The sequence below is a fragment of the Acomys minous genome, assembly GCF_964271855.1.
Source record: "Acomys minous genome assembly, chromosome: 12".
Taxonomy (NCBI): Eukaryota; Metazoa; Chordata; class Mammalia; order Rodentia; family Muridae; genus Acomys; species Acomys minous.
The window spans coordinates 86912528-86927527 of NC_140493.1; the positions used below are offsets into that span (position 1 = coordinate 86912528).

Consider the following 15000-nt stretch of genomic DNA (forward strand, 5'->3'; position numbering starts at 1 on the left):
GAAGCAGAGCCACGGGGATATTTTATTTGATTGGTTGGGGTTTTTTTTTCCCGTTTCTTTTTTTTCTTTGTTTTGTTTTGTTTTTTGTTTTTTGGCTTTTTGATAGCCCTAGCTATCCTGGACTCCCTGAGTGCTGAGATTACGGGCATGCACCACCATACTCGAAGCCACGGGGATCTTAAGAGCAGCTATGCGTGGCAACATAAACCTCAGTGCTTAGGAAGTTAAGGGAGAAGATGATGCTGGAAGCTGAGACTAAAGTACATGAGTTCAAGGCAAACTTGAGCTACAAAGAAAGACCTTGTCTAAAACGGGTGGGGGTGGGGGTCAGGAGGATGGCTCAGTCAATAAAAGTTCTTGCTTCATGGATGTGAGGGCCGGAGCTCCATGCCCACAATCTATTAAAAAACAACAACAACAACAACAAAACAATGACATGATCTCAGCAATGGTGACACAGGAGGTAGTATTTTCCCTGTCTAAAGATGAGAACCTTCTGTACAAAAATAAAAATAAATAAATAAATCTTTAAAAGACAAAACAAAACAAACAAACAAAAACAAAAAGAAAGAAAGAAACCCTGTCTCAAAATGGCAAAGGTATCTAAAGAGCAACATCTGAAGTTTCCTCTGACCTCCACTGTACACACACACACACACACACACACACACACACACACACATACACACACACCAGAACAGAATAAAGTGCCTACAGAGAAGACAAACATCCCCTGGCTTTAGCAAGCTCGACACTTGGCTGGAGCTGATGATGAGTGTTGTCCTAGTGGCATCAGGCTGAGAGCAGGAAGCCTACCAGCTAAAAAGGGGAAATAGGAAAATGACAGGTTTGGCTTCAAAATGGATGAAACAGGCTGTATATTGGTGGGCGGGATCTGTGTGGGGAAAAAAAGAGATTTGAAGGCCTAGAGGGGAGACAGGGGGTTCCTGACACTGAGTCTGAGGATGAGGACAACAGCCTTAGGGTGGGGTGTGCCCTGTTAGATCTGGCCCCCGTGCCAGGACAGCAGTTCCCAGGGGAGAACGAGAGCCCTGCTGTGAAAACCAAAGATTTGGGGTGATGGCAGCAGCACAGATGAGATATCCGGGATCAGAGAGTTAATAAGGAACTCAGGTGAGAACTGAGCCATGAGGAAAACATGCTGGGAATGGGGAGTGGCTGCCCCAGACAGGGCAGAGTGGAGTGTCAGCCTTGGGGGAAGAAGGTAAGCCTAATAGCTTCAGGAAGCAAGGCCACCAACCTGTTCTTCGGGGCTTGGGGGAAGGAGGGGGCCAAGGAGCCTTGAACCTTCTGGGTTTGGGTGGGGCAGAAGACAGACGGGGATGAATGGCCACTGGCCTGGGAGCATCCGCATAGCAACCCCACAAGGAAGGAACGCTTGCAAGTAAGGAAGCAGAGGCATAGACACAGAGGTGAAGTCACTTACTCAAGAGGGACTAACCAACCACTTATTACTAAGCGATTATCATTAAGTTCGGCCCTGGAGCAGAGTTTGGCAGGCCCAGCTGACATCTAAGTAACTGCCCTCGCCCTTCCTACCTGCAGCAGCTTTGGCCCCCTCTGCCCCTCCCCCCACCCCCAGAAGAGGTCCTGCCCACGTACTCAGGGATATTGTGCCACCTCCCCCAACTATGGTACTTCAGACTGAGGAAGTCCACAAGCACTCTGTGACCCGGAAAGAGAGCGGAGCTAGCACCAGACTACACCCCACCACCACCAGGCCGGACCCTGGGTCTTGAGCGCACGTGGGTAACCATGGTAACCCCCAGGGCAGTCAGTAGGCCAGGTGCTGCTTATATTTGTTTTCCTAAGCGCTGCAACAACTCTCCCGAGGGCCAGACCTTTCTGATCGTCAAGTTTGCTCCTTTCAGTCTGGTGAAAGGGGGCAGGGGCCGATCTGGATTTAAGATGAGCAAATCAGACATAGAGAACCGGCTCCTGTGGCTGGCTCGCTATGGTACAGCTATATCCTGGGCTACTACAGTGGGCTTGTCTCCCTGGCTGCCCTCCTAGTTCCTGGAAGATGCCAGTTCAGACATCCTGGGTTTCTCCTGGGCGTGTGCAGCATTTTGTCCAAGACAGTCAGTCAGTCAATGTTTGCTGAACCTGCCCCAGGGAGGCAGACTGTCTGACTCGGAATCCTAGTCCCGTGTTACTCCAGCTTTGTGACTTTGAACATGCCGCTGTACCTCTTAAAGCCTCTGCTGGCTGTTAAATGGGAGTAGTAAGAAAGACCTGTACCACCTCAGTTGGGAGGGTTGGGCCTTTATTGTTCTCTTGCCGTTGTCTTTAAAAAAACAAAACCAGAAACGTTGAGCCCAAGGTGGCCTCGAACTCAGGACCCTCTTGCCTCCGCCTCCTTAAGTGCGGAGATCACAGGCATGTGTCACCATATATCCATCGACTCTGTTTTGAAATTCTTAACCCAGTTTTGGAGAGGGAGCAGCGCATGTTCAGCTTAGGTAGGGCCCTACAGACTCTGAAGTCCGGCATAACAGTAACTGCTGAAGAGTCCTTGAAATATGATTGAATTCCCTGTCTGAGGTGCACAACGCATCAAAGACTGGCCAAATGTTGTTACCCTTTACTATGGGAGTAAGCCCGTGTGTGATGAATGAAAGCCCGAATGAGTGAGAGCGTAGGGAGGGAAGGCACCAGGCCCACAGGAGATAGGAACGGGGTGGGGATATGAGGGAATTCAGACTGTCAAGTCGTTTCTGCTTTAGCCGGTAGTCAGTGCTGCGGTTCAGACCCAGCTCCGACACCCCTCAAAAAGTCCACTTGGTTAAAGCTGAGGACGTAGATTCCAGTCTTTATTAGGCGGGTGCAGTCTTCGTCCCCAAGATGTGGTCAGTCCCTGGCTCGGGTCTGAATCTGTCAGTGGTCCACAGAGGGCTGGATCAATGCTCAACCTGCACAACATCCCTCGAAGAGGCGGGGCCTCGCGCGCAGGCGCCGAAGCGTCTCACAGGAAGGGATTGGTGCCAGCCTGCGGGGGCAGCGACCCTACAGGGCCGGACGTGGGCAGCAGCGGCTGAGGCAGGCTCGCGGGCGGCGGGGCGAAGGAGGCTCCCGCTTGCGGGAAGACACTGACCGAGGCGGGGAGGGTCGCGCCGACCGGCACACTGCTAAGCGGGAGGGGCAGGGAGGCGCTGTAGGTCATGGAGCCCAAGGGCGCCCCCATGGGTACCCCTGGCGGTAGGACCGGCGCAGGCGAGCTGGTACGCATCTGGTTCAGGGTCGGCCTGCCCTGATCGCCCGAGCCAAACGGGTTAGTGGGGGACGGAGCACCCAGACCTGCGGACGAGAGGATAGGGGCTTTGCAATGGCGGGAGAGGGGCGGCCCCATGGGAAGGTCCCAGACACTAGACCAGCATGCTCTACCTGTCAGGAAGGGGTTCCGGGTCCTGGCAGCTAGTGGTGCCTTGACTAGTGAGTCCAGGTTGACCAAGGAAGAGGCAGAGGGGCCCAGGAAAGACTCGGGAGTCCGGCAGGGCCTCGCTTCCTTTCCTGGCTGCAGCGTTAGTGCCTCTCCAAGCACACCCAGGTCAAGGGTTTCAGGCTCCTTCGTGCCGTTTTGCTTGTAACTAGGACTGGGGTCTCCAAATGGATCTAAATCTGGAAGAGAGGTGATCAATTTTAGTGGTGAAGGAGGAAGAGGGCAGAGGCGCCCCTGGAGTTCCTCTTGGACCAAGCAACTCTATCCCCTGGCCTCTTGCTCACCCACTGGGCTGCTGGACTTCCCCGTGGGCAGGGCCTGGGCACTGTCCCCACTCTCCTGGGGTTCTGTGGATTCTAGAGGTTTGGCAAATGGGTCGAAGGGCGAGGCACCACCTAGAGCTAGCCAGGAGGAAGGAGGAAATGCAGTGAGCTGGAAGAAAGGATAAGAACGGGCCTGGGAGATTGGGTCTTCTCACCATAGACTGTCGCTGGTATTGGAAGAAAGGGGACCCAGAGGCCCCCAGCTTCTCACCCATATGCCCTCCACTTACCAGAGCTGTCAGAGGTTTCCACTGAGGCTCCCCAAGGGTCTACTCCAGTGCCTGGGAGTTTGCGGTTGGGGGAGCTTGGTGCCCAGGGGTCTGCGATGGGGGGTCCGGAGGGTAGCACTGGGGTCCTGCCCCAGGGCTCAGAGGAGGAAAGAGTAGGAAGCAAATCCCAAGGCTGGCTTCGGGACAGGGCATTTCCAGAGGGAATTGGAGACCAGGGGTCTGCAGAAGGTCCCCAGGAGGAGCCACTTGGCTCTGTGTTCGGCCTGAGACCTGGAATGGAGAGAGAGATAGCAGACGTATTATGCCAACGCTCCCCCACCTTTTGTCCACCTTCCTTCCCAGTTGCCCGGCCCAGGTTGGGTGGTGTGGTACCCACTTCACAAGTGGGAGGCCAACTTGGGAGCAAGCATCATGCTTGAGCCCATGTTTAACAAACCCAGGAGCCTGGATTCCCCCCAAAACCTGGGAGTGTCCGTTTAGTCAGGGCTTGGCTAGCCAGTGAGGGCAACCAGGCCTTCTTCCGCTAAGCCTCCTATGGGCTAAGATCTGCAGGTGTGCTTCGCTGTCCCTTAATCCAAAAGCCCCATCCTAGCGGGCAGGCAGCACAGTGATCCTCCTCCGGTATGGAGAGGAAAGGCGAGTTTTGCCAGCAAGTGGCCGGAAGGAAGTGGTCACTTAGGGGCCAGTCTGGGAGCCTCTTGAAGCCCTGCATGCCCACCTGGGATGTCCCATGGGTCAGCAGAGCAGTGTGTGGAAGGCAGGGCCGGGGCAGGTGCGAAGATGTCAGCCAAGTCCAGGATGGAGGACTGTGGAGGGGAGAGGCAGCCATGGCTCAGAAGTAGGTGGGGCCGGGAGGGAGGGGAGGGGCCTGACCTGCAGCAGCCAGAAGCCAGCTCATTCCCCTCCTTTCTTCATTCCACAAGCATCTTGTAATGACCCCCTCACCTCTGATCAGCACTTCCCATTTATAAGACGTTTCCTCATCCACTAAGCGCCCCATTTCATAACATCCCTGTGAGGTAGGTAATGTGCCTATTTTACAGGTGAACCAACTAGTTGAAGCCCAGAGAGGGGAGGTGATTTGCCTGAAGTTACATAGTCAGGGAGAGACAGAGAAGGGATGGATCCCAGGCCAATAGAAAGGGAGGGGTAGTTAAGACAGATTTTTTTTTTCCAAGACAGGGTTTCTCAGTGTAACATCCCTGCCTGTCTTGGACTCGCTTCGTAGATCAGGCTGACCTCGAACTCACAGAGATCTGCCTGCCTCTGCATCCTGAGTGCTGGGATTAAAGGCAGGTGCCATCGTGCCCAGCTGGATTTTTTTTTTCAGTGACTCTGCTTCCCTAGCTTAGCACCCAAGAAAACCGGCCACCACAGACACAGAGAGGATGGAGAGAGAGAGGGACTCCAGGGCCAGTATGGACAGCGTGGAAGGTTCTCTTGTTTTCAGTGGCCACCTGTTCCCCTTCCCAGGGAACTTGAAATATTTTCAGCACCACATACTTGAACCAGCTCCTAAGCTAAACCCGCAGTACCACATGATCCTACAGTGTGAGAGCCGGAACTGTCCATAACACACACTGTGGGGAAAAAGGAAACTGAGGCCAGCAATATGCCCCAAGCCAGTATGTGGCAGGAGGCTCAAGGGCTCTCCGTTGTGACTTCACTTCACTTCAGCTTAGTCGCCAGCCCCTGCTGGGCTCTACCACCTTCATTTCCCATTTAGTGCTTGCAGCGAGCTCGGCTCTGCGCACTGCACAGACGCCAAGCTCAGTCCTGGTTAGCCCGCTCTCCCAAGTCCACTCTCTACCTGACTCGTTTTCAGCTTCTCCTCCTCCTTTCTCTCTTCTCGCGCAGGCTCTCTGTCGCGTCGACGTCGGCCAGCAGGTTCTGCGCCATTGGCCACTGGAGAGTCATCTCCTTTCCAGGATCTCACCCCCTGCGGGAGGACAGATAAGGGCATGAGTAGGTGACTGGGGTCAGCACGGAGCAGGTGGGAGGCACCCAGGTTAGCGAGCAGAGAAGCAGGTTAGTGCCCGTTGAACCGCCACCAAATGGCCTTCACCAGCACGGAGTCGCGGTCGGCACCTCTGCCTCTGTTCTACCTTCTTGTGCTCCTGCCGGCTCAGGCTTAGAGCCAGCTGCAGCTGCAGGTCCTCGTCCCTGTGGGAAGCTGGGGGCACTGGCTGCGAGGGAGGAAGAGAGGAGTGAGCTTGGTCCAGCGTTCCCACCTGAGGGCTCGAGGGGCCAGCACAGTCCTGCCCGGGCATGGTGATGGAGACAGACATGCCCTTTGCTCAAGGAGATGACAGGTTTTGCAAGTGTGCCTGTGTCTCTGCCTGGGTCTGAGATGCAGCTTAAGAATCAGGGGGCGGTGGTGGCGCACGCCTTTAATCCCAGCACTTGGGAGGCAGAGGCAGGTTGGATCCTTGTGAGTTCAAGGCCAACCTGGTCTACAGAGCGAGTCCAGGACAGCCAAGGCTACACAGAGAAACCTTGTCTCAAAAAACCAAAAAAGGAAAAAAGAAAAACAACAACAACAAAAGAATCAGCCTCCAAAGTGGAGGCTAGTGAACACCAGATCTCTTTCCTTCCTCCATAGGCACCCTGTGCAGTCCCCAGTCTCAGCTATCTTTTTCTTCTGGGTACCCTGAACTTCCGTAGCCCTCCCATGTAAGAGGCACAAGTGTTTTCGGCCTGGTCTGTCTGCATCCACAGAGGTAAGGGAAAAGATGATATCAGAAGCGTTTGTCCCTGTCCTTCCAAGGCCAGCTGGTGGGAGGGAGCGATAATCCCAGGGTTTTCTCAGAATGTGTTATCGGCCCACATCCCTCCCTTATCCGCGAGATAGCAGGCCCCTAAGATACACTAACAGACCCCCAACTACACACCACACTTTCTGGGTTCTACCTGAGAACTCCCGAGAGTTGGAGTCCATGACTGGAACAGACTAAGAATACCGACAGGCCCTGTGCTATCTCAGGAGCTGGGGGGTGGGGGGGGCGTCCTCCAGGTCCAGGGTAGAGAGCCCGAGTGGAGGCTGGTGAGCACCGGACCCCCTTTCCTTCCTCCATCGGCCCCTGTGCAGGCTCAGGTCTCACCTTCTCAGCCTCCTCGCGGCTCATGGCCAAGGCTAGCTGGAGCTGGAGCTCCTCTTCTCCAGATGTCTGGGGCCGAGCCTGTTCCAGGTCTGAGGCATAGCGCGGAGACGAAGATGCAGCTGCAACAAGTGCGGCTTCCGTGAGCGAGCACAGCCAATATCCATGTCCCCCCCCCACACACACACACGCTCCTCTGCCTGCCAGGAAGCTGGGACTCACAGAGAGGAAGCAGAGGGAGACTGGCTTTTCAGGCACCAGCAAGCCGGGCACCGCACTAGACAACCCTTTGTGGATTTTCCACTGCACTGCTAGGGCAGGGAGTAGACAGTGCAGGGGGTGCCTGGCCACGGACCTAGGTCGGTTAATACGGGTTCCTGACTTCAGCTCTTGAACTGGTCCAATAGGACCCTAGACTGCTTGGGGCCATGGGGATTAGGAGGAAGGGATCTGCCAATCTAGCGAAATCACAGCCTCGGAGCCCCAAGCAGGGCCATCGTGGGGACCCGTTCTGTTGTCCTCAGGTCACAAAGGGCTTCCACATCAGGAAGGACATTTCATCATCAGCCACCCTCATTTTCAAGGACGGTACTCTTGAGTGGCAGGGATTTGCAGAATTGTCAGGTGTCTGGGTAAAAGGGTCATCAAGGGCATTCGCGGGCCTTCCTTCTCTGCCTCAGTCCTCACATCAAACAATAGAGGGAGGTTAAAGTGTGCCTCTGCTTTACAAGAGAGCCGGCTGCCCAAGCCACCTCGGCTTGGGAGGAGCAGAATGAATGGTATGCAAGTCCAGAGCCTGCATGCCACCCTCTCAACAGCTGGCTAATATCAAGGACATGCAGTTGATAACCGTCACGATTTCGTCTGAACTGCTGAGCACCTACTATGTTCAGGCATCATGATGGTCACATTACACTCGTTAGCTGGGTGGGTCCTCCCAGCCTCCTTTTTGGGGTAGGAACTACCTCTCATTTGTGGCTCCTGGCTGCAGAGCCAGGAGGACTACGTCTGGCCCTACCCGCACCCCCACCCTCTCCAGCCATACCAATAGGGGGGCCCTACTCACAGTTGTAGGAAGAAGGGGAGCTCCGTAATCTGCAGTTGAAGCCCCGCTGCCCACTGCCAATGGCCATGCCCTCCAGAGCCATTCTCTCTTTGGTTTTGAGGGCGTGGGTTCGCTCTTGGCGCAGGCGCTCCTCGTCCTTGAGAAGGGCCATCACCTGTTTGACCTTCTCACGAACGTTGACGCCTTGGTCCTTGCCATCTCGGTCAATATACTGGAAGTCCTTGAGAGTCTGGATGGTGTAGAGGTTCTCGCGGCACTGGTGGGCCACGCGCTCCGAGCCCGTCTTGAGCAGGTAGTCCAAGAGCGTCAGAGCCTTGTATACGTGCCGCCAGTTCTTACCACTGTCGTTGAGCCTCCGCCACAGCATCCCCATAACCTCGGCAAAGGCCACTGTGTTGAAGGTCAGGTCAGCGATCTCTGACATGAGCGAACTGGGCGGGCCCCAGGGGTCATTGCTGGTGGCCTCCCGCACCTTGATCTCGGCCTCAGAGTAGTTGTGAACGATGTTCTTCACCTGGCGTCGGAGCGCAGAGGTTGTCATGGTTGGGGACTTGGAGATGGGCGGCCCCCGCCCCCGCCGGAGGTAGAGGGCCGAGGGCCACCGTCTCGAGGTCACGGTCTCGAAGGATGGGCCGCCTTGCTTTCAGCAGGGCGGCTGTGTCCTTGGGTTCCACATGGGGCTGAGAAAAAGAGGATCTGGAACTCAGGGCCTGAGGCTTCCTCGCTGTTCATTCACCCACCAGCTACGTCACAGCCAGAGTGTCCCTGTTGCCAGGAACAGCTTTTGGCCGACACCTACTTTTCTCATTGCGCTATTCAGTGGACAACTGTTTGCTTGCCATGCTCGCCTATACAACCATCAGACCAAGATGCCGAAATTCCTATCTCTAGTCACACAGGGGGACAGGGGGGCTCAAGAGAATCGGTCAGTCAGACCTCTGAGATCACAGAGCTGCGAAATGGGGGGGGGGGCATTCCTCCCTCCACCTGAGTGTGTGGCTTCAAGGATCATAAAGTGACTGACCGCCAGGAATGCCACTCTCCCGCCTCACTCATGCCTGTCTCCTCCATTTGTGCTGCGGCCCTGCCCAGTTTAGCCCTTCATTCTCAAATGGCCATTTTTTTTTCACAATTTAATTCATTCAACACCTATTTCCTGGGGGGCAGGGTGGTAGGTAGGGGTGTCTGTCTATCCCGAGCCCTGCGGTATGCTTGTAGAACGCCCACATCAATTGAAAGGACGCAGGCACTCAGGGGTATAGAAGGGACAGGCAAGGGAAGTAATGGGAGACGTCGCTCTAAAGGAGGTGGCGCTGAGCTGGAGACGTGATGGCAAGGGCAGAGAGATAGAGCAAATCAGCAAAGTAAAGGAATCTGTGAGCCTGACCAGCCCCAGCCAGGGGGAAGAGCATGCTGGGAAGGCTGCTTTTTCTCCAGAGCCCTAGCCACCACCCGCTTGGCCTCCGCCACATACACACAGGATTGCTGTGACCCACCTACGTCATGGGGCATGTAGGTGGCAGGGCTGAGACCGACAACACCTAGGTCTCCTTGGGGACTAATTCAATACTTATTGTCAGTGTCACCCAGTTCGCTAATTAATTAATTAATCTAATTACTCATCTCAGAACCACCTTTTCAGGCAGAATGGAAGTTCCCTGAGGGCAGGGGCAGGCTAAGCAAACTACCAAGGCCTTAGGCACACAGAAGATGGCCGATAGCCTAATATAGAGGGCGGACTTGGAGGAAGAATCAGCCACAGGCCTTTCCACGGCCTTAGGAAGCAGAAAAGAGTCCCCCAGGACCTTGCCAAAAACCCAACATGGGAACCTTCTGCCATCACCATGACACTAATATAGTTTTGCACACGAACGCATGTACACACACACACACACACACACACACACACACACACACACACACACACACACACACACCACAGAAGCTGGATCAGCAAAGACTCTACTTTTTCCATGACCCCTCCCCACACACTTCCTGCCAGCCATAGAGATTATACCTTCCCCCCAGATCCCCCTCCAGCTTCCTGAGGGGGAGAGGAGGGCGGATTAGGAAGTTTGTCCTTCCAGCACCCGCAGTTCAAAGTACCCACAAGTCTTGGCAGGTCCCAATCTTGAGCCGAATGATGGGATTGGTGGAAATTGGACACGCACGCACGCACGCGCGCGCACACACACACACACACACACACACACACACACACACACACACACACACAAACCCGGGTCCACAGTGCTACCTACCTTCCGTCTTTCTGTCCAGCTGGCCTTCTGTGGGAATGCCACAGCTACAACTTGTTAAACTCTTGCCCTCCCCCTCACTAGTGACTCAGGCCTGTGTTCACCTCCCCTAGTGGGAGGGCAGGGCTGGCAATGGCAGAGTCAAGATGGGGAATAATTGTGCATGAAGCCCGCCCTGGTGTACTTGCTCCTCCCTGCTGGCTGCTGGAATTGGCAGAACCAGTCAGATCAGACATCCTGACTCCACCAGAGCCCTACCTGGGCCTGGCTTCCCAGGCCTTCCTACTTTGCCAGGGTGGATACAACAGCCTCCGTGGAAAGGGACCCTCTGTGTAGGCCCCCCGTGGCCCTACCTGGAGTTTTCTCCTAGGAGCAAGGTGGACATTGCTTCCACACCTTTGCTGGAGGTGGGGGCAGGGTGGGGGGGGAGGGGAGGGGGAGGGAACAGAAACACAAGGAGATGCCTGCCTGAACCACCACCCTAGGCTTTTTCTCTACTCTCATGGCTTTTAGCCCAGTAGGGACACAGTAAAGAGGAAGGGGGACAGGGTGAGGTCCCAGAGCATTCATGGAGCTGGAGCTGAGAGGAGAGGAAGGCAGGAGGAGCAGCTGGGAGCCCTGCCAGTGGTGTTACAAGCAGAAGGTTTTATTGAACACAGTATGCCCAGGAATAAAAGGGAGTGAAACACAAACCCAGCTGCCGATAAGGCAGTGCGGCAGCGGCAGCCCCGGGCGGCCGGTATGGAATTACTGCAGTGACCTTGAGCCAGACCCTGCCAGGTGGAGGGAAGGACACCGAGAAGCCAGGACCAGGGGGAAAGCCACTTCAGAGACGGAAAGGAGGCACGAGGGCACTAGCCGAGGAGTGCACAGGCTTGGTCTGGAAGTGGGGGGGGGGGGCACAGAGTATAGACTCCCTCCTGCACACAGACTCTTGCGAATTGAAGAGGTGGGATTCCTCAGGACCCAAATCCGAAGGGTGCCAGAGTTGGGGGGTGGGGGGAGAGATGGAGAGATTCCTAAAATTCGCCACTGAGGAAGCAGATGGCATCCCCAGGGTGGAGGTTCAGAGAGACGAAAAGAACCAATCACATGCATGAATTTGCCAAAGTATGTGTGCAGCCCCACCCTAGACAGCACCCCTCCCCATCTTCTGTCCCCATCAGGTCCAGAGTGAGCGACGACGGGGAAGTGGCAGTGTCCTTCCTGCTGTTAGAGGGATTGGGGGATTGGATATTAGCTAAGCCCTAGGCTTGCTGGCTTCATCAAACCTGAGCTGGCTGTGTCTCGGGGAGCACTCGAGTGGACTAAGGGGTCCTGATGAGGTTAAAGGTGCAAATACAGGGATAGGCCAGGGTCTGAGAGACCATCACCAAGAATCTCCAGATGGCCCTGCGTCGTCCCTTTTCTGGAGGTAACAGGGAGGTAGAGAGGGTTGCAGGTAAGAAGCCTCCAGGTTCTCCACAGCCCTGCCTTGCCCTCTCTAGAGGCTGGGAGGGAAACTAACTCCTGAACCCACTCTAGTCCCCCACCTTCATGCAGGGCGCCACCGTGGGACCTTACCTCCAGTGTGGGCTCCCTCGCCCCAGCCCCCGGCAGCCTCTGCAGTGACCCTCTGACTTGTAGGGGGTGGCTCAGCTCCAGAGCCATCCACCATAAGACCCTGGTCGCGGGAGCCCCACCCTCAACCGACCGAGGGGCACAAAGCCCTCGGAAGGACCTTAGGGTCCCCCCCTCAGCGGGGTTGCAGCTCAGCCTCCCTCCGGCTGCCTCCTTCCTCGACTCCTGCCGGCTAGCACTCTCGGGAGGAAAGTTGTTCAGCTGGCCAGGCAGGTCTGCCTCAGCAGTAACAGGACACAGGATGACGGACGGGCGGGCGGGCGGGTGTGTGTTTAACCCCTTCCTGCTGTCTGCCGGGCGGTGCCTTCAAGGGGAGGAGGCCGGCCTGTTTGCCTGCCGGTGACACCCCAGGGGTACAGACCTGGAGCTGATCCACTTCCACCCAGCAGTAAATTAACCTTTCCACTTCCTCCTCAGCTGGAAGGGGGTGTGGGTGGGAATGGAGACAACTTCAGTAGCGCGCCCCCACACACACACTGTGTCCCACCCCTCCTGGCCAGGAGAACGATGTTGTAGCAGAAAACAGACCATTTCCCTGGGGCTGATCTTTTTCTGGCTCACTTCTAGCTTCCCCAGCCACCTCAAGGGACCTGAGGACTCTGCCTCCCCAACATCTGGGAGGGCGGTGGCTGCTCTGAACCTCCTTCCACACCTTCACCTGCACAGCGTTGAAGGCTCATGAGAGCTCAGTATGAATTCCAGAGGCTTCTGGCTACTCCCAAGCTACCTGCTGCCTCTAATCCTCCCTTGCTAATGAGATACCCCAGCCTTACCAGCTGTCTGCATTTGTTAACAATAGAAACCCCAGGGTGTTCTGAGCAAGCGGTGCCTCTTTTCTCCAGCTGTTTGTTACTTTCACAGTCCCCACATTCCTCTGTTCCAGGAAGGAGTGGGAATTCTCAAAGCTGGTTTTTGTTGTTTGTTTTGTTGTTGTTGTTGTTGTTGCTCTTGCTTTGCTTGAGACACTTTCTACCCCATGTAGCTCAGGCTGACCTCAAAGTCATTATGTAGCTCAGGTTGATTCTGAATTCACAACCTTACCGCTTCAGTGTCCCACTGGAGACCAAAAGCATTTTTTTCACCATAGCAGAAAAATGGCTCGGGGCCAGAAGAGTTGACTGGAGGAAGGGCTAAGGCAGACTAGCTGCGAATACTAACCTCTGGCTTAGGACAAGGGCGCTAAAAGGGAATGGACGGGGAGAGGTAAATTACGCCTATGAGAGTTTCTTGGGCTATTGTAAATAGTTGTACGTTTGTTTTTCTTCTGACCTGGGGTGGGTGTGGGCTCAGCTCCAATTCCTCCAGTGTTTAAAAGGCTTGGCAAGTGCCGTCCTGAAGGATGAGGAAAGCTGAAGTAGATTTTAGAAAACCAGGTCCTCACCAGTTTCTGCTTCCCTTCCCCTGAGTTGGCTTCAGGAAGCATGACCCTGAAAAGTGTGGGCCTGAGGCAGGGGACTGCTACAAAGGCAATCTGCCCTGTCACCTGACTGCATTCCTTGCCCTGCTACCCACTTGCTCTTCGGCTTGTCATTTGGACATCACCGCCCTGCATGTGGGCGGCTCTGAGAACTATACATGTGGGCCGGTGGGACACAGGAAGGCCCGACGCCATCACCTGACACAGTTGAGACCCAGCGTTCCCAGAGGCACAACGGGAATGATATGAACCTAAAGATTCTTTATTGACTTTTTTTTTTCCTAACCATTTTCCCAGGAGGCAGCTTGGGCCCAGGAATCAGCTGCAAAAGTGAAAAGGGTCTTTCGCATTCTTTATGGGGCCAAGCTCGTCAGCCAGGACCATCATGTCGGTCACCAGGATGTCCAGCAACTCATAGACCTGGAAGAATGGGACAGAAATCAGAGGCCAAGGTCCACTCTGCAGCAGGCACCGACGTATCGGTCTTGCTAAACGAGAAAAGACAAGGAGGGGAGCACCGAAGTTGTACAGTGTACTGCTTGCTGCTTGTAATTGGGTTCTCCCCCCCCCCCTCCCCAGTTCTGGAGTGGGCCTGGGTTCAGTTCCAGCTCTGTGTTGGTTTTTCCAGAAGCAACTCTCCTTCCTGTAGGATAACAGATCAACATACTGATGCTTCCAAGACTGAGCACTCTGCTGCAGCTGGACCACACAGCCTAATAAAATTGACTCTTCATGTCATAGAGTCAAACCCCAGAGTCCCAAGAGCCACATAATTACTTTCTAGATCCCATCAGCCATCAGAAAGCTCAATGATCTCACTGGCAGCAGCAAACAGAACTTGTGGTCAAATGCGGTTGGGGGAGGGGAAGGCTATGCGTGTGTCCCACAACATACAGTCATGGTAAGCCCAGATCTACAAATGCCTTATCAGTGAAAGACGAGACAGCCCTGCTAAATACGCTGACATACTGAGCGTGGTTCTGTTGACCTCCCCCACACCTCACAAGACTACAGTAGCAAAAGACCAAGATGACCTGGGGGCGTCTGTAAAGGACCTGCTGCTTAAGACCACCAGATTGTGAAGAAGTCTTCACAGCAGACACACACACACACACACACACAAACACACACTATCCTTTAAATGAACACTGCCCCCCCCCCTTCCAGAGCTACTCTTAAAATCTGCTTCCAGTGTGAGTGTTGCGAAAGTCTGAGGGCTTTTCAGGGGTGTTGGAGTCACCAAGGCCCCACCTTCACAGAGCGGTCAATACTTTGACAGCCCTGAGTGCTGGCGGCTGTCAGAAATCAAGACTTTCCCCTTTGCGCACCTCCCGCACATGCCCAGTTGCTCTTCTGCATCTTCCCACCATGAGCTGAAGCGACATGAGGCTCTCCTGGCAGGGGGGGGGGGAGCTACTCCCAGGCTTTCTGGCCTGCAGAGCTGTGAGCCAATAGAAACCTTTCTTATAAATCACCTGCTCTGTTGTATTTTGTTCTAGCAACAGAAAGAGGAGCAAGACAGTCCGAC

The 15000-nt window shown here is 54.9% G+C and overlaps 2 protein-coding genes and 1 long non-coding RNA gene across 8 annotated transcripts in view; 1 reads left to right on the forward strand and 2 right to left on the reverse strand.

Moving 5' to 3' along the window:
• Positions 1 to 12291, reverse strand: EPN3 (epsin 3). Of its 3 annotated transcripts, none has more exons than XM_084749904.1 (10): positions 11999 to 12289; positions 8178 to 8857; positions 7115 to 7233; positions 6119 to 6199; positions 5824 to 5952; positions 4732 to 4819; positions 4014 to 4283; positions 3745 to 3861; positions 3406 to 3639; positions 1 to 3318 (listed from the first exon to the last, which is right to left on the reverse strand). In XM_084749904.1, the coding sequence occupies exons 2-10, from the start codon at positions 8716 to 8718 to the stop codon at positions 2987 to 2989; spliced, it is 1911 nt and encodes a 636-aa protein (XP_084606030.1). In that variant the 5' UTR covers positions 8719 to 8857; positions 11999 to 12289; the 3' UTR covers positions 1 to 2986. The 3 variants fall into 3 exon arrangements, with proteins under 3 accessions (XP_084606030.1, XP_084606031.1, XP_084606032.1); XM_084749905.1 differs by lacking the exon at positions 11999 to 12289 and adding an exon at positions 10439 to 10589; XM_084749906.1 differs by lacking the exon at positions 3745 to 3861 and having other exon boundaries at positions 11999 to 12291.
• Positions 10860 to 14214, forward strand: LOC311579389. Its single transcript, XR_014773133.1, has 2 exons — positions 10860 to 11876; positions 13770 to 14214. It is a non-coding gene; the product is annotated as an uncharacterized lncRNA (long non-coding RNA).
• Positions 13755 to 15000, reverse strand: part of MYCBPAP (MYCBP associated protein) — a 21222-nt gene continuing 19976 nt past the window's right edge. For all 4 annotated transcript variants that reach the window (XM_084749901.1, XM_084749903.1, XM_084749902.1 and 1 more), the window contains one exon: positions 13755 to 13892. In XM_084749901.1, coding sequence (XP_084606027.1) covers positions 13791 to 13892 — 102 coding nt within the window. In that variant the 3' untranslated portion in view covers positions 13755 to 13790. The remainder of the gene's footprint in view (positions 13893 to 15000) is intronic.